Below are 21,098 nucleotides of genomic sequence, written 5' to 3' on the forward strand. Positions count from 1 at the left end.
TGATGAAGCAGATATTTCTCTCCTGTCAAAGATGGGAAACTCAGCCTTCCAGAGAGGTTTGGTAACTTGCCTGTGAACACACAGAACGGACAAGCCAGGCTTCTATCTTGATCTGATTGCAGAAGCCACACTGCCTCAAAGACACTTAGCCCTACAAAGCCCAGAAAGGAGTTTTATGTTGTGTCATAACGTTTTAAGAAATGCCCTGCTCCAAGGAGACCCAAGTTCCACCCAGGCCAGAAATCTGTCTCTAGAAAAAGCACCAAGCAATGAGCTGCCAAAGGGTGAATCTACCCACACATCATGGAAATGCCTGCAGAAAGTCATTATTTGTGATTTTAGCCTGTAACTTCTGCTGGAGTGAGAAGTTTTTAAAATTTGTTAACCTTACTGCCAGGGAATTCTTTGGGTTTATTTCTGGTTGCTTGTACTTTTTTTTAACTCCACCCTTTTTGAGAGTCTTATATCACCCCACCATGCCCATCATCCATTCTCCAATACTCCAATAACAGCAAATAGCTGGTTTACAGAGGATACTTACTTATGCATTCCTATTGGTTGAATGATGGAATGTAAGTTCCATGAGGGCAGGGATTGTGTCTATCTCAGGAAGCACTGTTCTGTATGGCATCTAGATGGTGCCCTGTATAGAAAGGCTTAAGATAGCTAAAGGCTCAAGATGGCTAACTAATGAATGAATTATATTGCCTTAGGTCCTATCTCCTCTCAATTTTTTGGGACAAGAATTATCTTTTTCATTTATGTGAATTGGAGCACCAGCTCTTACCTTTTGCTTGCCCCCACCTTAATTGCTTTAGCTGTAGGTTCTTGGTATCTTTCTTGAAGTGCTGAAGTCGGATTTGTAACGTGTGTCCCTGGCAGGATTCACCATGGGTTTGCACAAAGGGATTGTCAAGTATTTGGTTTGGTTTCTGTGTTCCAAGGCTTTTTCTTGCTAAAATAAACTTCCCCACCCTCTCCCAGAGCAAAATAGGCAATTCTGCTAACTGGGTCACTTGCCAAGGAGCCAAGATTTTGTCTTTTTTCCCCTGGTCTTGTCTAGGGCCAAGACCCAGTGAGTTGAGCTCTAAGGACTTGCCAAGGCTTTCTATTAACGCCAGTTCCTACAAACATCCCAGACCCTGTCCTCCTGACCTCAACCAGATCCTCCACCTCCAAAGGCAACCTGCTAGATAGTGTCTCTGGAAAGTTTGAGGCAGTCTGTAGCCTGAAGTCATTCACCTAGAACCCCAGGGCAAGGGGTACAGATTCAAGTTCACAGCTGCCACTCGTCTGCTGAGGTTGTGGGTGAGAAGAATGCTGCAAATGAGCTCCCTTGATTAAGCATTCTTGAGCTTATTGCAGGTTCCCTAAGAAGCTGGATTAACTGCCTGGCTCCAAAGACAACTGTGTTAGAAGTCTGGATGCAGCTTGTTTTTAAAAGTCTAGATGAGAGGCCAATTAATTGATGTGGTTGTCTGGTCCAGAGAAAGAAATTGAAAGAGCATAACTCAAGAGGCAGGTGAGGAGTAATGTCTCTTTGGGGAATTGAGGGATGGGAGCAAGTCAAACTAACTCCACTAATTCAACAGATATATAGATATTATAATATGTATATAGAAATATAAATAAGTATATTTAACAGATAGTTAGAAAAGTATACAAATAATAAGTGTACACAGTTTGATGAACATTCACAAACCAGAACCCAGATCAGGAAACAGACCTTTCTCAGTACCCCAGAAGCCCCTCTCTTCGGTCCCCAAATGTTGCCTATTTTGAATGGAATCACGCAGTACCAAGTATTTGGATCTGGCTGCTTTTGCTCAACATTATTTTTGAAACTCATTCATGAAGTTGAGTGTAGCAGTAGTTTGTTGATTATTATTGATGTATAGTATTTAATTTTGTGAGTATACCACTACTTATGGGTTCCACTCTTGACGGTTATTCAGTCAATTTCCAATTTAGGGCTATTACAAATAGTGCTGCTGTAAACATTCTAGTACATGTCTTTTGGTGAATACGAGTACTCATTTCTGTTTGGTATATACTTAGGAGTGGTGTTGCTGGGTCATAAATAATGCGAACACTCAACCATAGTAGATACCGCCATGCAGTTTTCCAAAGTGTTTGTCCCTATTTCCATTCCACCAGCAGCACAACCCTGTTGTTTAGTTTTGGGTTTTTAGCATGGTGCTTAGGAGTACACCTCTGAAAACCTCTTACCAGTTACACAAGCTTTGACATGCTACCCAGCTTCCAAGAGCCTCAATTTTCACATTTGTATGATGGAGATATCTATTATATACACTGGCTTCACAGGACGATGTTGAGGACTGACTAGGGTGGGTATTAAACTTAGTGCTGTGATATGCAATAGGCCCTCAGTAATAAGTAATCATCTACTAATTGCTACCCTAGATTCATCCCTAAAAAGGGAGAGTCTGTGTGTGTGATGAAGGCAGCAATGGAAGCAGAAAGAAGAGATTGATTCCTTTTTTGATTGATTGATGGGCTCTTTGCAGTATTTTAGAGTTCTCATTTTGTCTTCACCTAAGTCAAGCTATAAGCTCCCGGGTGGAGCATCAGGGATCTTTACCCAGGTAAAGGAAAGATGGGATTCGACTGAGAGCTCCAGAGATTCGGGCAAGAGAGAACTTTTCCGTTTGCCGGTAAACACGAGAAGTTCTTATCAAAGCCAAACAAAATAAACAAACAAAACAGAGCTGAGAGATTCGCTTGCAAAGCGATCACAACGCTTCAGGTTCTTTTTCAATGCACCATCCAACTCAGATCCACATTGCCTGGCAAACTTACAGAAGTTGGGGGAAGTCTGAAATCGGTTTCCCTCACCCCTGTACCCCTTCCGGTCCCTTTTCCCTGCCGGCTTAACTCCTGCTCTCAGCACTTAACGCTAATACCTTTGGGCAGGCTCCACCGCGGAGTTTAACCAGCTGCCAAGTTAAATAACGCGGAGGATCCTAAGCCGTCTTCCCAGGGAGTCGGAAACCGACATCTCTCAACTACACAGGGCCAGTCAGTCACCAAAACGCCTTTTAATTTCAAACATGCATACACGTGTGTGTGTGTTATATCATATATAAAAATATATCATCATCGTTCTCTTTAAACGATTATTTCCTTTGGGTTGCACACCAAAATCGCGTAGCAAGTGGAAAACCCAGGTAGGCGAGACGACTTCCTTCCCTCACTGCGCCTTACAAAATGACACGTCTGCTGGCAAATTGCTGCACGCGGGTATTGGATCAGATTCCTAATTAAATAGCATTTCTAGCGACGAGTTGTCGATAGTATACAAGTATATACATACGTACATACATATAAACAATATGCACATATATGATTTGCATATATATGTTTGTGAATATATATGCATCCAGGGCAGAGAGGAGAGCACTAAGCTTGCACAGATAGACTGCAGACCTGCTCTTTTAGGAGAATTCTTCTGGCCTAGAAGTGTATACGCTGCCCAGATTTCCGAAGACTCAGCGAATGTCCTCTGATATGATCGCGGAGGGAGTTGGGAGGATCCTGGAAATCATGATAGGTTTGCACCACCGCCCCTCCCCCTACGCCCCCGCCCCGGGCTGCAAAGCCGGTTGCCCCTGGCTAATAGGCGCCTTTCCTGCTCCAGGATGAAAACTAGTCTGTGGTGCATTGAGATTTGCAAACCAGTCCCTGAATGCCAGGGGCGCTGCAAAACAGCCGCCGGGTGCAGTGGGCCGGGCGCTCGGCCACCCTGGCTGCGATCATCGCAGCCTCCCAAAGGATGCGGGCAGATGCAGACGGCTCTGGCCCATCTGTCCCTAAAGGCCTGGGACTGTGGTCGCGTGCTCCGCGAGGGTACCCGAAACCTGGGAGCTCTCCGGCGCTCCCGGCCTCGGGTATCTGGGGCTCTTTGTCTCCCGACAGCACTAATCCTGAGAACAACGCGCACCGAAGGCGGAGGCCCCTGTGCTTTGGACAAGCCCGCCACGGGCAAGCCAGTTCGAATGTTTTCAATAAAATGCTTCCTGGGGAAAAAAGAGAGGATAGCAAAAGAATTTCTCTTCAGAAGTTAATCTATTTTCAGCAGCGGTTAAGCGCGGCACCAAGTAAATCAGATTCTAAATGTTCCTTTGGAAAGAAGGAAGAAAAGGAAGGGAGGAAGGAAGGAGAGCTGGAGGGAAGAAGGAGGCAGGGAGGGAGGGAACAGGAAAAGATATCCCTTAAACCATAAAGTTTGTTTGTTTCAGGGTTGGTTTTTCCCCCACCCCCCAAAAAAATGTCAGGAAGGAGCGGAGTCCCCAGTGCCTGTGTTTCCCCAAACCCGGGAGCCGCGAGCGAGCCTTCTCCCTCCAAGCTGCTCTGCTTCCTGGGGAGATGGCATACATAGGGCGATGTGTTATGTATTGCAACCAGATGAGAAAATAATAACGATTTTTAAAATAATAGTGCTCCTTGTCATCCAGAACCAAGATATGCATGCCACCGGGGCTGAAATTGGAACACTTTTTTGGAGTGGAAATGCTTGCCTTTTTCTTCCGTGGTGCAAATGTGTGAGCTTTTTGCGCAATAAAGGGATTTTCTTCTGACGTTGTCTACATCGCAAAAAGGCATCTGCTAATTTGTCCTAAAGAGAGGGCGATTTCTGGCATTTTTTTAAAAATGTTTTTAAAATAAAAGTCATCATTACAGTACTTCGGGTTAGTGACCATAAAATGGCCAGAGGGAAGGGGCGGGAGGAGAGGCTCAGCTCTAGCCGCCCCAGTCATATTTAATATGCTTCCCATAAGAGAAGCTCCTGTAAAATCAATAGACAGCCGCCAGCTGTGCTTAAACCTGCGCTTTCAGTTAAAACACTGCGCTCCAGTCCTTGAGGTTGGGCCTGGATACCCAGTCAGTGGTGTGCGGGTTGCTTGGCCAGGGCGCGGCGTCGCACCGCCGCGGATTCCAGAGGTCGCCGCCGGGGTCACGCTCCGCAGAGCCACGGATGCGCCCGGCCTCGGTGTCCTGCTCTTCGGCGTGTGAAGGACACAGGCCACCGAGGGGCCTCAGGCCTAACTCTGACGGTGTGTTTCCCTACCGCCGCCGGGAGTTTGAGGCCCAACCTAGGGCCAGATGGCGAAGAAGCCAAAGCATCCGGCTCTCGGCTGAGGCGCTCCGAATGAAATAGGCCTGGGGCTGAGGCCTCGGGCTGGGGAAGGTGCCAAGGTGGATTCGGGTCCGGCGGCTGTGCGTGACGGGCTGCAGCCCACGAATCGGACGGCCACGGGCTTGGGCGCCCGGGGATTACACAGGGCATCCTAAGACTCCTACCCTGGAGCGGAGCGCGTGCTGCGGCCTAGTAGGCCTCGCTTGGGCCGCCACTGCGTGCCTCCCGGTCAGGCGGTTTGCTGGGTCCTCCTCTTGACCCGAAGGCACCAACACCTCCAACGTGGAGCTTGTGTACCTGTTGGGTTGGGAAAGAGACTGGGACTTCCAGAATGTCACCATAGCCTCAGGCCACTTCTACTGGAAAATCATGCTTTGAGGGACAGACTTCCTGAGGAGGGAGGGATAAGATGACTTTATTTTCCGTAAATGAATGCACATCCCTGAAACATCTGCTTAGCCCTGGAGCCCCATGTTGCCCTTCATGTCGAGTTATTTTGGATTTTCCTTTACTGAAAATGTGTAGGTGGAAAAAATGTCACCCCAAATCCCACAGAACCCTTCCACCAACTCTCTAAAACTGTGAACTTTTAATTTCTGTAGTTGTCCCTCCAAAAAAAAAAAAAAAAAAAAAGAAAAGAAAAAGAAAGAAAAGGAAAAGAAAGCCCAGCCTCAAAGCAAACAAACAAAAAAAGATGCTGTATATAAGAATGAATTTGGAGGATTTGGGGACAGCGAACGAAAATCTCAGCACTCCCTCCACCATGCGCCACATTTCCCCAGTCCTCTATTATTCTGCCTGAAATCATCTCGTTTACAGAAAATATTTGTTTGCACTATTAGTTGGTACTGGAGTTAATTACTCAATGTGTTAACGTGAAGTAATATGTATAAAAGTAGGATCAGTGTTTATTGTGTGGGTGAGCTGTTGAGCGGTGCTTGAATAAACTGCAATTAGGGTTAGATAGAGATTAATTAACATGTGAGTGGCAAGGTGTAAAATAGTTTCCAACCCTCCACTTCAATATAATCTGCAGGCGAGGGAAGGAGAAGTTTGTGGAAGCTAATTAAATACTTTCATAAAAGCCAGTGTATTCACCCAACATTTGGAAAGAAAGGCACATTAGGGGCAACTTGTTTTTACCCAAATGTTTTCTTTCTGTGGAGGTAGCACTCCTTTGTGATGCTGGAGAGAGAGAGAAAGATGGCTTATGCAGCCACAAAAAGCGATAGAAATGGCAAGGCAGGTTCATGGGAAGCCCTTGGAAGCCTTTCAGCCTGATGAAGCTTTCAAACCAGCAGATCTTTCAAGCTGCTGCGGAGAGCAACATTTACCCAATTTGGAAAAAGGGTTGGGGTGCAGTACTTGTGGCAAACGGGATCCACAGGAGAGTCGGGATAGAAATTCGGGTCTTGAGATGCTGCAGGTGTATTGATATTGTTTCAATGTTGGGGTGAGTTGGTTTGTTTCATGTTTGGTGGGAGGAGGGAGTAATCTGTGCTCTTGTGTTCACATTAACATGGGGATGGGGGTACCCTGGGTCTGGAATTCTGTCTCTTTGAACATCTTCTAAATTAAATGGGCTATATGGAAATGATCTCCTCCAGATGAGCAAGGCTCTAGGCTTAGAAATCTGGTAGTTTGGGGAGGGGGTGGAAGGGTGATGTTACGGGAACAGACTTAGGATTGTGGAATTTAGGGGCAGTTTCAGAGTTTGGCAGGGTGAGAGCATTAGCCTATTGCAGTCCACCTCCAAGCCACTTTCCCTCAGGGACCTCTCTCTGTTCCCTCTCTTTTCTTTCCAAGTACACCTTTCCTTTTCCTTACCTGCTATGTCCAAATCCTGTCTAAAATTGCACCTCAAAGGAGCGGCAACTGGATGGGTGAGTAGAAGGAAAGAGACGTTTTGAAGGGAAAAGGGGAGTGATTTGCCTGAAGTTAAAACTAGAGCTTTTCTGCCCCGTCCCTTAACGTTCTCCAGGGATGTTTCGCAGCACGGAGGGCCCTAGGACGGGATACTCAGCCCCCTCAAGACTTGTTCCTGGGTGAAGAAACAGAGGGTTTACCTCTACCATCACTTTCTCTGGCTTCACATGATCGTGTGTCTTTGGAGATGGAATTCACTATCAAACCCTGTTTGCTCATATTATACCCACCATAATCCTCTTAAACTGTGGTTGAGGCTACAAAGCTCGTGGTCTTGCAAAAGCTAGCTAGCAAGATATAATTGTCCCGCGAACAAAACCGGCCAAAACTTTTCAAAAAACCCCTGCACCCCTCCTCCCCCTTTCCTAAACCTAATTCTCTCGCTCGCTCTCTTGCTAGCCACCACCATCCCCCTCCAAAAGAACCCTCAGCCTCGACCACTTTTGTTGTCGCCAAGAGCACCCGGCCTGTTGAAAGTGCTGGAGCGTCTTTGAGCAGTTTGTTGTGATACGCAGGTGGAATGGTCTGCAAACAGATGAATTCAGCCCCTCCAAACCAAGCGCGGAGCGCGCTGCTTTTGTGCGCCAGGCACAAAACGCTGAATTCCTCCGAACTTACTTGGGGCCTGTCTGGAAAAGGGTCTTTTCTTCCCTCTGCTTGTACCTCTGGCCACACTAAGTCTCTGCCCGCCCCCCTTCAGGCCCCCTCCCTCTCCTCTCTGATAATCCTTCTCTTTATTTTAGAAAAACACAAAACCCGGTTCCACGCGGTGCTTTAGTGGCTAAAAGTGAAAGAGCTGCCTTGGCAGAATTCAGCTCTATGAATCACTTCGGAAAATTGGTTCGACTGAATGGCCTTAGGAGGAAAAACGTTTTAATAGGATCCAGGGGAGGTTCTGCTGTTTCAATCTGCTCCTTAAACAGGTGGAGATTGGACGTTCTCAATTATACAAACAGTAAGTACCCGTCAGCTGGGAGAGCTGCCCTCCGAATCCTTCCCGCACGCAGCCCTAAACCAGAAGCAGAACCCGGCTTTGCCTCAGAAACCCGATCATAAATCAACAATTCTGATCTATTAGGATCTCCAAAAGTCTTCCACCTCTTGGTTTAGTCTTCCCCAGCCTCAGACTCAGAGCCAGCCATAAAGCCGGAGGCGCACCTGCGCTGCGCGGAGGCCCCTGAGATCCCTGCGCGCGGCCTTGCTCTCCGTGACGCTTCGGGGTCGTAGTTAGGCAGTGGGAGCTCTCTCCCGACCTCCGACGCCAGCCAAGGCGAGCTCATTGCTTTTGCATAAATTAATATTTCCCTATTAACAAGTTCCCCCCTCCAAACGCGGCGCCCGCGTCCATGCGCCACATCCTAATGAGGTAATTATCATTTGCGCGTGTTCGGGGCTGGCGCCGGTTCCGTGGGTAAATGGCAGTTTATTAGCACGATGCCCAGCTCGGCTGCGGAGGGCTAAGGGATACTTCGGCTACTAGACTGACACCCAGGGGCCCTTTTGGGCGCTCCGCGTCCGGGACCCTCCGCCCTCCCCGCGTCCCCCAAACCTGCAGGCCTCCAAAGTTGTGAATCACGCACGGAACTCTGCCTAGGTTTGGGTTTGGGTCCCCCCCCTTTTCTTCCACCGGCAAAACCATCACGATTCCTCCCCCTCCCCCTCCCGTCTCTTCCCTCTTTCCCGATTCGCAAACCGCTCGCACTTTCCCGAGGGGAGCGCGGGCGCCAGTTGCCTCCTTTTAAAGTTTGAGGGGCGGTGGTGGCGGCGGCCGGCAGGCGCGGGGGAACACAGGGGCCGCTACGGGAGCCGCGCCGCCGCCCATGTCATTCCACTTCAAGTGACTTCATGTGATGTCAGCTGAATGTAAAAGACAGTGATCTCACGCGGAGGGGAAGATGTTTGCCATCAAAATGTGACAGAAGAGACACGCTGCATGGCTCGGAACGCATCTCCTTGGTGGTGGGGGAAAGAGGTAAATGCGAGGTGGCTCTCCGGTCCTCTTTAACTTTGCCCCTTCACTGTCCAGCTCCCAGCACGCGTGGCAGAGGCCTGGGTCCAGGGAAGGGCTCAGGGGGGTTAATTTGAGACTCTTTTCTCACCGCCCCCCCCTTTTCTTTTGTAAACCCTCCCCCTTCTTCCCCTTTTCAAAGTCCCAGGGCAGGGGCTGGTGGGTTCCTTTGCGCGCCGGGTTAATGGGCGGTAATTTGGTACCCTTGGGTGCACTTTGTTTTGCCCCCGTTCATTTGAATGCAAATGGGTGACCCGAGCCCGACTAGGTGCTTATTAAATTGCAGTTTTCCCCCCTGCCTTTTCCGGAATGCAGACTTAGAGGAGAGAGGCTGCGCCCTGGCCCAGCCTGGCTCGGCTCAGCTCCGCGCGCCATGGCAAGCTCGGCTTCCCTGGAGACCATGGTGCCCCCGGCCTGCCCGCGCGCCGGAGCGTCGCCGGCCACTTCCAAGACACTGGCCTTTTCCATCGAGCGCATCATGGCCAAGACGTCGGAGCCCCGCGCGCCCTTTGAGCCCCGGCCTGGAGCGCTAGAGGCGGACGGCAGCCAGGGCAAGAAACTGCTCAACCTCTGCTCGCCGCTGCCCTGTATGATCCCCCTCCAGCCCCTAGGCTACGAGGTGCCGTCAAAGACACTGCTCAGTTACTCGGAGCTCTGGAAAAGCAGCCTCAGGGCGGGCGGCGGCGGAGGCGGTGGCGGTGGCGGCGGCGGCGGGGGGGCCCCAGTGTGCGGCGCCAGCGGCTTGTGCAAAACCAACTGTGGCGTGTGCTGCAAGGCCGAGCTGGGCCTGGCGCCGTCTGCGCTGCCCGCGGGCAGGGTCATCAAGCCGCAGGTCATCAACCAGGCTGTGGGGCTGCCGGCCAGCGGCTCACTCTACTACTTCAACTACCTGGACTCGACCGCGTACCCGCCGTCTGAGCTCCTCAGCGGCCACCTCTTCCCGTCTGGCCTCCTCAATGCGCAGGCCCCCGCCGCCCTGGCTGCTCACCCCAAGCTCTTTCTGCTGGAGAACGCCAAGCTGGCTGGCTTGGCTGCGGACAAGTTCCCCCATCCGGCTCCCTATCCCCATAAGGAGCGCTTGCCGGCGCCACTGGAGCAGGTACTGAAGGAGAACTCGGCCCTGACTGCCGAGCGCGGAGGCGTCAAGGGCCACAGCAAGCTGCCAGGGGGCTCCGCAGATGGCAAGCCCAAAAACTTCACCTGCGAGGTGTGCGGCAAGGTGAGGCCCAGGGTTCGGGAGCCGGGAGGGGCGACCGGCGGCGGCGGCTTCCTTGGGGCAGCCTGGAATGCCCTTCTTCAAGCTGAGGAGCTCCCCAGTAGTTGACTACCCAAATTGGGAGTCTAGTTGGGCCTCAGTTTCCTATTCTGTAAAATGGGGATGCCCTTGTCAGCGGTCACACAGTATCGGTGTAAGCAGGAGTTTGGGAAGCACTTTCCAAACTGAAAAAGGTTCTGGTTTCTGAAGGGAGTATTGGTTGGGGGAGGTAGGCTGTGGTCCCCCCGGGACTGATTGTAGGCCCTCGGACAGACGCACCCCATAGGCCCCCCATGTCTTCCCATAGGTGTTTAACGCTCACTATAACCTCACCCGCCACATGCCGGTCCACACCGGAGCCAGACCGTTCGTGTGCAAAGTCTGCGGCAAAGGCTTTCGCCAGGCCAGCACGCTCTGCAGGCACAAAATTATCCACACCCAGGTACGTGGCCCCCGGGGTCGGGCCCAGCCCTCGCGCAACCCCCAGAATCTTAGTGATAACACTGGGGATAGGATGGCCAAAGATTATCCCTTACCCTCTAGGGTTCAGAAGGGGGAGGGGGTGTCCCTTCCAGGTGCTCCCGAGGTGGCCTCTGGGCCAGGGTCTTGGCCTTACTGTGCGCTTGCCCCTCTTCGCAGGAAAAGCCGCATAAATGCAACCAGTGCGGCAAAGCCTTCAACCGCAGCTCCACGCTCAACACGCATATCCGCATCCACGCGGGCTACAAGCCCTTCGTCTGCGAATTTTGCGGCAAAGGCTTTCACCAAAAAGGTAACGTGCCGGGCGAGGCCATCTCTTCTCACCTCACCTCAAGACTTGGGTCGCGGCTGGCTGGCAGGAAAGCAAAGAGGGATCTGGAGAGAGAAGGCGAAAGCGGCAGGCGCGGGTGCAGCATTTCTTTAGAATCGGGTTGTGCCTGGTGTAGGGGAAAGCTCTCCTAGCGGGGTTAGTAGACCACGTTGTATGTAGGCTGGGTGCACAGAGAGACTCGAATTCGAGAGGTGGGAAGGAAGTCCGGAGACAGAGGGAAGGGATGTAGGAAAAGGAGAGGGTATTGCCCTATAGAAAAGGGTTCCGTTTGTATCTGGGACTTCCCTTTCAAATGAAAAATATTGGAGGCAAATTCCTCCCGGGAACAATTTAAGACTGGGGGAAACCGGTATGATCCTTGCCCCCGGCTCGGATTTTCCAAGGCACTTTTGGATCTCCAGGTGGTAGTTGGGGGGCGAGAAAGAAGTAACTTTAAAAATAAGAAGAGAAAAAAAAAAAAAAGGACGAAGCCCGGGTTCGTGCGAATTTCTTCTAGCGAGGCATCAGCCAGGAGAAGGACTCGGTTCGTCTCTGGGCTACGCAAAAGTTTCCCGGCCGGCGGAGCGCGGCGGGAGGGACGCTGCACCAGCCTCTGTGGCCCGCAGAGCAGGAGCGCAGAGCGGCTCTGCGGGACTCAGTCTCGGTCTTGTCGGGAGAGCACCCGGCTTGACGCTTACGAAGTTTGACAACTTCTGCACTCAAAGAGGTCGCGCCCGCCTAGCCAAGCGTCGCCTTTTTTGAGCAGGCACCTGGGCTGCCCCGGGACGCCCGCCTCTTCCTCCCCACCATTCTACTCCATACCCCCACGTTTTTTGTTCTTGATCTCTTGTAGGGAACTACAAGAACCACAAGCTGACCCACAGCGGCGAGAAGCAGTACAAATGTACCATCTGCAACAAGGCCTTCCACCAGGTCTACAACCTAACCTTCCATATGCACACCCACAACGACAAGAAGCCTTTCACGTGCGCCACTTGCGGCAAAGGGTTTTGCAGAAACTTTGACTTAAAGAAACATGTGCGCAAACTCCACGACAGCGTGGGCCCTGCTGCCCCCTCCGCAAAGGACCTGACTAGGACAGTGCAGAGCTGAGAGCTACTGCCTTGCCCTTCCTTCCCTCCCTGTACCACCTGAAAACAGATCACACATATAAACTTATTTCTAAAATTAAAAGAAAAAAAAAACTATAGCAGAGAGGCTAAAATCTATTTATCGAAACCAGCATATTTTTGGAAAGCTAAATGTTTCCTCGATGACTGGCAGCAAACTCGTGGCCCCCACCTTTGTATATTCAGGAAACTTATTTAAATCCAGTGCGCCGAAACGTATTTAATTCCAGGCCTCCGCTTCTCCTGGGGCAGCCAGTTTTAACCCCAGCCTGTCACCGTGAGCGCCCCAGAAGAGCGCGGCGCCCCTAACCATCTTTATACAGCCATGTAAATCCTCCTGTACAAGCGAACACGGAATATATACGTATATAACTCAATAAACAGAATCATTAGTGCGCGTTTGTTTCCCCCTCTCCCCTCGCGGCGAGGTCAGCTCAGCAACCCCAAAGAACGAAAAGGAATTAGGCATTTATAGCATTTCCTTCCTAAATGCACCAACTTTGGGGCGCTGGGGCCAGGGTTGAGGCCAAACCGGTGTTCTTGCTGCGCTTGTGTGCTAAGGCCCCCAGGAGCGAGGGCGAGCAGGCCTACGTCGGCCTACAGCAGGTGCCAAGTTTTTATTTGGTGACTGTTCAGACGCTTGGGATTCTGGGTGTTGCCTTATTTGGGTAAGCAAATTCAAAGAAAAGGGTTAAAAGCGACTGGGTGTTAGGGAGCAGCTTTTGGGAACGTCCTCGAGCAAAGCGCCACGCCCCGTGAGGGTAAGTGGTCTACGCCCTACCCCACCGGAGCGCTTCTGGGCACGTCCCCTTCTCCGGGAGACCTAAGGAGGGCAACCACCGCTCCCAATCTCCCTTGGCGGCGAGAACTGGAGGGTAAGGGTCCCCCAGCCCAGCCAGAGCCTCGAGGCTCACTGGCCTGCGCTCTTGGTCTGGGGCGGGCCTTCTGGTGCAGAGAGCCCTGCCGCCGGAGGGCGCGCCCTGGCTCCCAGAGCTCGCTGCCGCCGCCGCCGCCGCCGCCTCCTGGGTCCTGATTACCGCTCCGTTAGCCCATTTCCTGAATAGCTATCTCTGCCGCCGAGCACGCTGATGAAATGATCTCACGCTTGCTTTCTAAGTAATGACCCAAATTAAGAGAGAAAACAGAGACCCTTCAAACAGCATTACATTAATCATCTAATCATTCCCAGGAGGGGGCCGGCCGCCGCCGCCCCGTTTGATCCGAATCTGGATAATCAAGAGCTCGGATTACTGGCGCGTCGCGCCGGGCCTCCCCCCACACACACTTTTAATATCCGCGCGGCGATTCAGCCCACGTCTTTTGGAACAATGTTCCCCAGCGCCAGGAGGAAGTGCGGCGCGGGGCCCGGGAGTGCGCTTCCACGCAACCTCTCCATTGAGGGGGCGAGTGTGACTGGGAGCTGACCCCACGCGGATTTCCACTGCGGGAGGCGACTAGTTGGAGGGAAAGATGCTTAACGCAAAGGGCACCCCCTCACTCCCCTAAGTAACTCGGAAAGTGATTCGAGTGCGGGTTTCCCAAACACCTGGTATACAGTAGGCGCTCAGTGCTGAGCGTGCCAGTGGTTTCCATGAGGGAAAACCCTGTCATCTCCCGAGGGCTTGCTCTATGTCAGGAACTTAACACTCATCCTCTCCAACGGTGACTATAACCCTCAAGCTGGGCGTGATTATTCCCACTCTACAGACGGAGAAATAGAGGCAGAGACGAACTATGTGACATGCCTGGGGTCACCAGGCTTGGTAGAGCAAGGATTCGAACTCCGGGGGTTTTAGGAGGCCTACGCTTCAATGGAGGAAGAATCTCGGGGTTGGGGCTCGGAGAAAGACGCTCTGGGGCAGGGTGGAGGTTCTGTCCCGGTCAGCCAACGGTTCTGTCCCCGCCCGCCGCCCAATTCGCGGACCCATTGCGCGGGGAAGGAGAATTGTCGATTTTGTTTGCACAGAGGACGGCGACAGCTTCCTCAGGCTGTCGCGGGGGTATTTTTAGTACCTCCGATTCAGAAATAGGAACGCGTACATTAGAATTCCATTTCCTGAAAGGAGAGCGTCCTCGTTTTTTTGTATTCCTCCCCTCCTCCCCTCAAGTCTAGGAAGACGCAGCCAGGGGAGGGGGGAAGAGGAAGCGAGGGGGAATTTAAATGTTAGCTCGTTCTGGCTGCAGTTCGCTGAGGGGAGATTGGGACCCAGAGGAATATGCAGATTTAACTCCGAAATCTCGGTGGATGCCACAAACCCCAGGAAACCCCAGGATGGGCGAGGAGGACTTGGCGGCTAAGGATATGAAAATATCGCCTTGCTTTTCCCAGACATCTATCCCCAGGGAGATTGCAGGCCGGTTTAAGGAGTCAACTCCCTTTCCTTGTCCTCATATAGTACAATAGTGTTTTATTAGAGCTCTCCCCCCATTATGTATGGGAGATCTTGGGTGTTCTATGACAGTGCCCTATGACAGCCATGTCAACCAAAATCTTTTCCTTCCTCTGGAGAGGATCCTTTGCAAACGTGGTTCTTGAAGACCAGAAAATGGCCAGGGTAAGCTCACCTTTTTCTTAAATAGCTCCAAAAACTTTGGGTGAGGGACAGATACCACAAAATTTAATGCAAAGTCTTCTCTTTTAAAAGTTATGGGACAAGTTGGCCTGCACGTGGAAATCAGGGTCAAGTTCTCTTTAAGAAGGAAAGATAAATAAAAGAGGGAACGCCTTCCCTCCCCACCACCGCCCAGGGATACAACTTCCTAATCATCAAGTGAGAGAACATTCCTTGAGAAAGTCTGTATTAAGTTTTCACGGAGAGAGACTCCAAGGGTCCCCCATCTCGTAAAACTGGAGAAATTTGCTTCCAGGCTTACAATTCTGAAGAGGGGTGGGGGCGTGCTTGCTTGCAAACTAGGCAGCAAATAATAAAAATCTCATGCGTAGAGGTGGAGGCATTTCTCTCATGGGCTGCTCATCTCTGCAGTGGTGGGGGGAGGGACATTAACTGTAGCTCAGGGGTATAATTGAGTAGAGTTTCTTGCACACTTCAACATCCTTGAGGTTGTTTCCTCATAAGTTGATTGTTACTTAACCTCCACACCAGCTTCTGACAATCGCTCTCACCTGAGGGTATTTCACAGCTGGCGCTAATTGTAGATAAACAGAGTTCTCTGTTATCTATAGGGCTTAGTTTTACTTTCCACAAGTTTGAAGTCACTCCTAGGTTTAAGATGTCGGCTTCCTTCAGGTGTGGGATTCAGGAAAGGATTCCTTCACCTGAAAAGTAGTACAAGGAGAAAAGGAACCTTCTGCCTGAATTACAAAACACCTTTCACAGCCAGTACAAGTTCTAAAGCCAACACTAAGCCCTTTCAGTAACCATCTTAGCTATTCATCCTTCTTAGTTATTCACCATGCATCGGAATTGATGGGTGAAAGGCTCTGTTTTCTGATTTTTCTCTCTCTTAAAATTAAACTGTTTGCATGACTTGTAGTTTACAATATTAATAAATGACTTAAACAAGGTAGTCATCAGCTGCATATTAATATTCTAACCTTGATTAAATTGAAGAGGCTGCCCTTAAAAAATATTTTTAAAAAATCAAATTGCGGGGGAGGGGAATCCTGTCACAGACACAAAAAAGACTCCAATTATCTTTTCCCCTACAAGATGTTTGTTCTGTCCATGACTGCTCACACTTCAGCAATCTTGCCAGCAAGACTCAAAAAAAAAAAAAAAAAAAACCTTCTTCCAAAGCCACAGCCTCGTACATAACAGATTGTACAGTCCTATTGCCTTAGGCGGGTTAGAGGTTCCTCTCTGCAAAGAGTGACACAGAAAAGTTGCCAACATCCCAGACACATTTTGGGGGGCACTGTGCTCGTTCTTGCCTTAGCCGCAGAAGTGGGTCTAGATGGTCCCCATTTTGCTGTTTGGCTCACAAGCGAGTAGGGGGCTGCTTGAGCCAGGCCCAAGAGTTACAGCAGTAAGGCGTCCAGGTGTGCTGGTGGTGAGTGGGCCGGGGGAGGGAAGGAGGTGATAAGAGGGGGGGGGCTGCCAAAGAGAGGACAGGAGTCTTGAGAAAACGCTGGGAAATAAACAACCTCAAGGCAGCTGCGTTGCCCTTTTCCCTGCACTTCCCTCTCAAACGTCTGAGCAACCAGTTTGCTCCTAGAAACATGTTAATTGCCAACGGAGCTCATTAAGGCATGCACATGCAAAACACAGCAAGAAAGATTAAATGGACAAAAGCGCAATAATGAACTGTCAACAATCGGGCCCATCTACGCGACCAGGATCACTCAAGAATGAGGCATTTAGAGGCAACAAAGGATTGTCTGGGACAGGAAGAAAAGACGACCTAGACTTTTGTTTAGTCAACACAATTGATTACAAATGAGAGATTAACAGGATAGCTTCAGATTTTTTTTAAAAGAGGCAGAAAAGAAAAGTCCAATTAAGTCCACCGAATGTTAACTACATTGCGTTCCATGCCTAGCCCCAAAGAAATTCTCATTAAACCATCCCTGGCGATCCCTTTTGGAAAGTAATTTGTCTCCCTGATGGAGCAGAGAAAGAGAATCGTGTAAAAGAAAGCGTTAGTTCTTGGCACAATGAGCTTAGGAGACACACTAGAAAGAGCCAAAGGGGGAGTTAATGAGCATCTGACAAACTGCTTGGATTCAGGCCTAGAGAACAGCGATGAAAAGATGAAATTGGCCAACAACTATTCTTTATATCAAACATAAAAAGGCCAATCTGAAATGGGGCTGCTCAAAACTGGTTGAAAGTACATAGCCCAAGAAAAGGGAACCACAGCCAGGCCCCTTGGTGGACAGTGGACAGATAGCGTGAAGAACTCAACAGGCCAAGAGTTAGGAAATAAGCAGAAGGGTGGACTGACTCTCCGTGGCAGAGCAAACTCCAGCCACCGGCCCCAGGCCTTTGGAGGTGCTGATTTGAAGCTCTTGGTGCCCATCCCCCACCCTCTGGATGTTTCTTTCATGAGTGAAAAATGAATGTATCAGGCTAGCATTCGAGGGTTCCCCAAAAGTTCTGATAATTTGGTAATTAGCTGCTGGCAATCAGCAAGCCACCCCCCTCTTTTCTAGACCCATAGGCCTCCCAAGGGCACCATATGTTACCAGCTCACATTCAGTTTTTCTACCCTCCTTTGTCCTAGTGACCATTCAAAACCCTCACCCTTAGATGATTGCCTTCCTAATTCTGCATGGAGCAGAGATGGCAAGGAAATGAAGACATTGATCCTGCCATGGCTTTGTGGAATAGGTCCTGAAGCATTTAAATTATTATAGTTGTTCCTCTGGCTTTAAGAAACTACCTCATTTTAATGTTTCCTTTTTTGAACAAAGTAGGTCAACAGTATATGTCTATATGAGACACATATTACATTTTAATTAAACATAAACGTCCAGGCATCCCAACAGCAGAAGTGTTAAAGAAGTTCTTTTACACTCGGTGTTCAGCAGAGCCAGGTAAACAGAACCTAGAGGTGTGACAGGGTTTTTAAGTTTAGTCCATCAGTTAAGCAACCCAGAACAAATTCTCTGGTTTCTTAATGCCTTGTTGATTCCATCATTGAGGTGGATGGGTGCCATCTCAGATACTAGAGTGCAGCATTTAAATCTTGATTCTAGGTTTTGTATTCTTACTCTCAAATCCTTGGTAACAGCTATCACATTTCTGAGGGCTTGGCTTGCACTTCCAGGCTTTGCTCATGCTTCATGGAAAAAAATATATTAGTGTCTAGAAGTTAGAAAGGAGGAAGAAGAAGTATACCAAATTCAAAATAAAAACAGTCATCTAAGATTAGAGACTAGCTCTGGTTTTCAAAGCACAGAAGTGTTACAGAATCAAGAAGGTGTGTTTCAGGAAAGGGAGGTGAAAATGAGACTTTTCTACTGCAGAGAGACCAGAATCTGATACAGTTAATTCTTCACCAAGGCATCCTGTTAAAGCTACATGGCCCAACATGACTGTCATTGTTTCTCTCCTTTCTTAGTGTTTTTCAGCCCTAGGTCTTATTTGGAGTTATTTTGCCTCAAAAAGTTTCAATGGTGTCCCCAGAGTTTCCAAATGTCCTCACTCTGCCACTGAAGTGGCTGGTGCTAAGGAAGGATGGCATGTTATCTTTTTTTTTTTTTTTTTTTGAGACGGAGTCTCGCTCTATCGCCCAGGCTGGAGTGCTGTGGTCCCATCTCAGCTCACTGCAAGCTCCGCCTCCCGGGTTCACGCTATTCTCCTGCCTCAGCCTCCCGAGTAGCTGGGACTACAGACGCCTGCCACCTCGCCTGGCTAGTTTTTTGTATTTTTTTAGTAGAGACAGGGTTTCACCGTGTTAGCCAGGATGGTCTCGATCTCCTGACCTCGTGATCCGCCCGTCTCGGCCTCCCAAAGTGCTGGGATTACAGGCTTGAGCCACCGCGCCCGGCCCCGGCATGTTATCTTTAAGAAGAAAGTAGACGGGGTTTCACCGTGTTAGCCAGGATGGTCTCGATCTCCTGACCTCGTGATCCGCCCGTCTCGGCCTCCCAAAGTGCTGGGATTACAGGCTTGAGCCACCGCGCCCGGCCCCGGCATGTTATCTTTAAGAAGAAAGTGGTGAGTGGTTAGGAGCTTGGGGTCTGGCATAAGAGCAAGCTGAGTTCAAATCTTGTCTCAGCCACTTGCCAGAAAACAGCTTTTATCTCTGTGTCTTCATCTGCAAAACAGAAATATTGAGGATACCTATCTCTCAGGGTTGTTGTGAGAGTTAAATGAGTTAACACATACAATTAGAACTGTAGAACAACAACTGGCGTGTATATACTAAGCATTCCAGAGGCCAATATTATTAGAAAAACTCAAGTATTAAAACTTTTATACAATACTTTATAAAGAAACTACCAGTGTTATCTTGTTGACTCCTCATTTTTTTTTTTTTTTTTGAGACAGTGTCTTGCTCTCTCATCTGGGCTGGAATGTGGTTGCTTGATCACAGCTCACTGCAGCCAAGTGATCCTCCCACCTCAATTTCCTGAGTAGCTGGGACCACAGGCATGTGCCGGTCTGCGCCACCATGTGCCACCATGTGCCACCATGCTCAGCTAATTTTTAAAATTTTTGTAGACAGTGTCTTGCTACATTGCCCAGGCTGGCCTCGAACTCCTGCATTCAGGCAATCCTCCCTCCTCAGCCTCCCAATGTGTTGGGATTAAAGGCCTGAGCCACTGCAGCCGGCTTACTACATATTTATGAGGTAGTTTTCTTAGCCCTATTTTAAAAGGGAGCAAACTGAGTTGCTGAGAGGGTATGACTCCCTTTAGTTCGCATAACTGACACAATAAACACAATAAAGCTGGGACTCACACTCAGATGATTGTCTGATAGTGGTGCCACAGTTCTAGCAGGAATGTATGTAAGAATCACATAAAGATTTTGCTAAAAATGGAGATTTCTGGACCCCATGAAACTTAGCATTTCATGAGATGCGAAGTCAACAGATCTGGTTTATGGCCCAGGAATCTGCATTTGATCTGATGCAGGTGGTTCCCAAAACTATACTTTGAAAAACACTGATTTGGCATCTGTGTTCTTTCCACTTCACCATGGTGCTGCCTTTGAAAGACGTAAGATGAAATACCATCAGCTCTTCTTAAATTAATACATTTGACATTCACTCAACAAATTTGGCTTGAACATCTCTTATGTGTCAGGCAGTCTGTTGGGTGCTGGAGTTACAAAGAAGAGGACAGGCCGGGTGCAGTGGCTCAAGCCTGTAATCCCAGGACTTTGGGAGGCCGAGGCAGGTGGATCACGAGGTCAGGAGATTGAGACCATCCTGGCTAACACGGTGAAACCCCGTCTCTACTAAAAATACAAAAAATTAGCCTGGCATGGTGGCGGGCGCCTGTAGTCCCAGCTACTCGGGAGACTGAGGCAGGAGAATGGTGTGAACCCGGGAAGTGGAGCTTGTAGTGAGCAGAGATCGTGCCATTGCACAGCCTGGGCGACAGAGCGAGACTCTGTCTCAAAAAAAAAAAAAAAAGGACATAGCCTCTGCCCTGGAGAGGTTTATAGTGTAGCGGAGGAGAAAAACACATACAATAAAAATCCCCATACAGTGTGTGGTTAAGAAGATGAAACTGGGCATTCAATCTAGTCTGGGTTGGTGTGTGTAGTGGACATCTGTTATTTTTGCCTGCTAATCATCATTCTCCCGTCTGGTAACAACACCCAATATTTCCTTTGGAAAAATCACCCCTCCCCCACTCTCAGTCCCTAGGGTTAAGGTGGAAGCTATTCTAGCCCTCCACATGGGCATGTGACCCAGGCCTGGCTAATCAGAGCTCAGCACCTTCCTGGTCACAGCGAATGGCCCAGAACTGGGCATCTGACCCAAATAGGGCCAATGAGATTTCTACCCAGGACTTTGCCAGAGCAGAAGTTTTTCTTCTGGGTTGATAAGTAGGTTATAGTTAGATGTTAGTCTGGGGATCTGGTGTGCTACAATGTTAGGAAAGACCTTCCTGTGCTGAGAATGTTAGAGGTAGAGCATGAGAAGAGTCGAGACCTGGTCCTTGACCTCATTGGATCCTGGTATCACTGAAGCCAAATGCACATGTTGACTTACGTGTTTGCTTAAATGCAGTCTCTCTGCTCTAACCCTAAGATTCCTGACTGATACTGGGCAGAAGACAGGGAAGTCTAAGATACTTCTCTTGAGGAAGTGATGCTTACGCTGAGATTTCAAAGAGCAGCAGGTGTTCGCTATGGAGGAAAGGAGGAAAAGGTATCTCTGACAACCTAAGTGAAAGCACAGAAGCGAAA

The 21,098-nt window shown here is 49.5% G+C and overlaps 1 protein-coding gene across 1 annotated transcript; it reads left to right on the forward strand.

Moving 5' to 3' along the window:
- The first annotated feature begins 8,817 nt into the window (after positions 1-8,817).
- FEZF2 (FEZ family zinc finger 2) lies at positions 8,818-12,660 on the forward strand. The gene is made up of 5 exons (XM_011947196.1): positions 8,818-9,056; positions 9,408-10,311; positions 10,655-10,789; positions 10,987-11,119; positions 11,991-12,660. The coding sequence occupies exons 2-5, from the start codon at positions 9,466-9,468 to the stop codon at positions 12,248-12,250; spliced, it is 1,374 nt and encodes a 457-aa protein (XP_011802586.1). The 5' UTR covers positions 8,818-9,056; positions 9,408-9,465; the 3' UTR covers positions 12,251-12,660.
- The last annotated feature ends 8,438 nt before the right edge of the window (positions 12,661-21,098 follow it).

The sequence above is a fragment of the Colobus angolensis genome, unplaced genomic scaffold, assembly GCF_000951035.1.
Source record: "Colobus angolensis palliatus isolate OR3802 unplaced genomic scaffold, Cang.pa_1.0 Scaffold26, whole genome shotgun sequence".
NCBI classification, from domain to species: Eukaryota; Metazoa; Chordata; class Mammalia; order Primates; family Cercopithecidae; genus Colobus; species Colobus angolensis.

Coding starts and splice junctions, on each gene's coding strand:
- FEZF2 (XM_011947196.1), top strand. CDS start 9,466: ATGGCAAGCTCGGCTTCCCTGGAGACCATGGTGCCCCCGGCCTGCCCG. Junction 10,312..10,654: donor CCTGCGAGGTGTGCGGCAAG/GTGAGGCCCAGG, acceptor GTCTTCCCATAG/GTGTTTAACGCTCACTATAA. Junction 11,120..11,990: donor CAAAGGCTTTCACCAAAAAG/GTAACGTGCCGG, acceptor GATCTCTTGTAG/GGAACTACAAGAACCACAAG.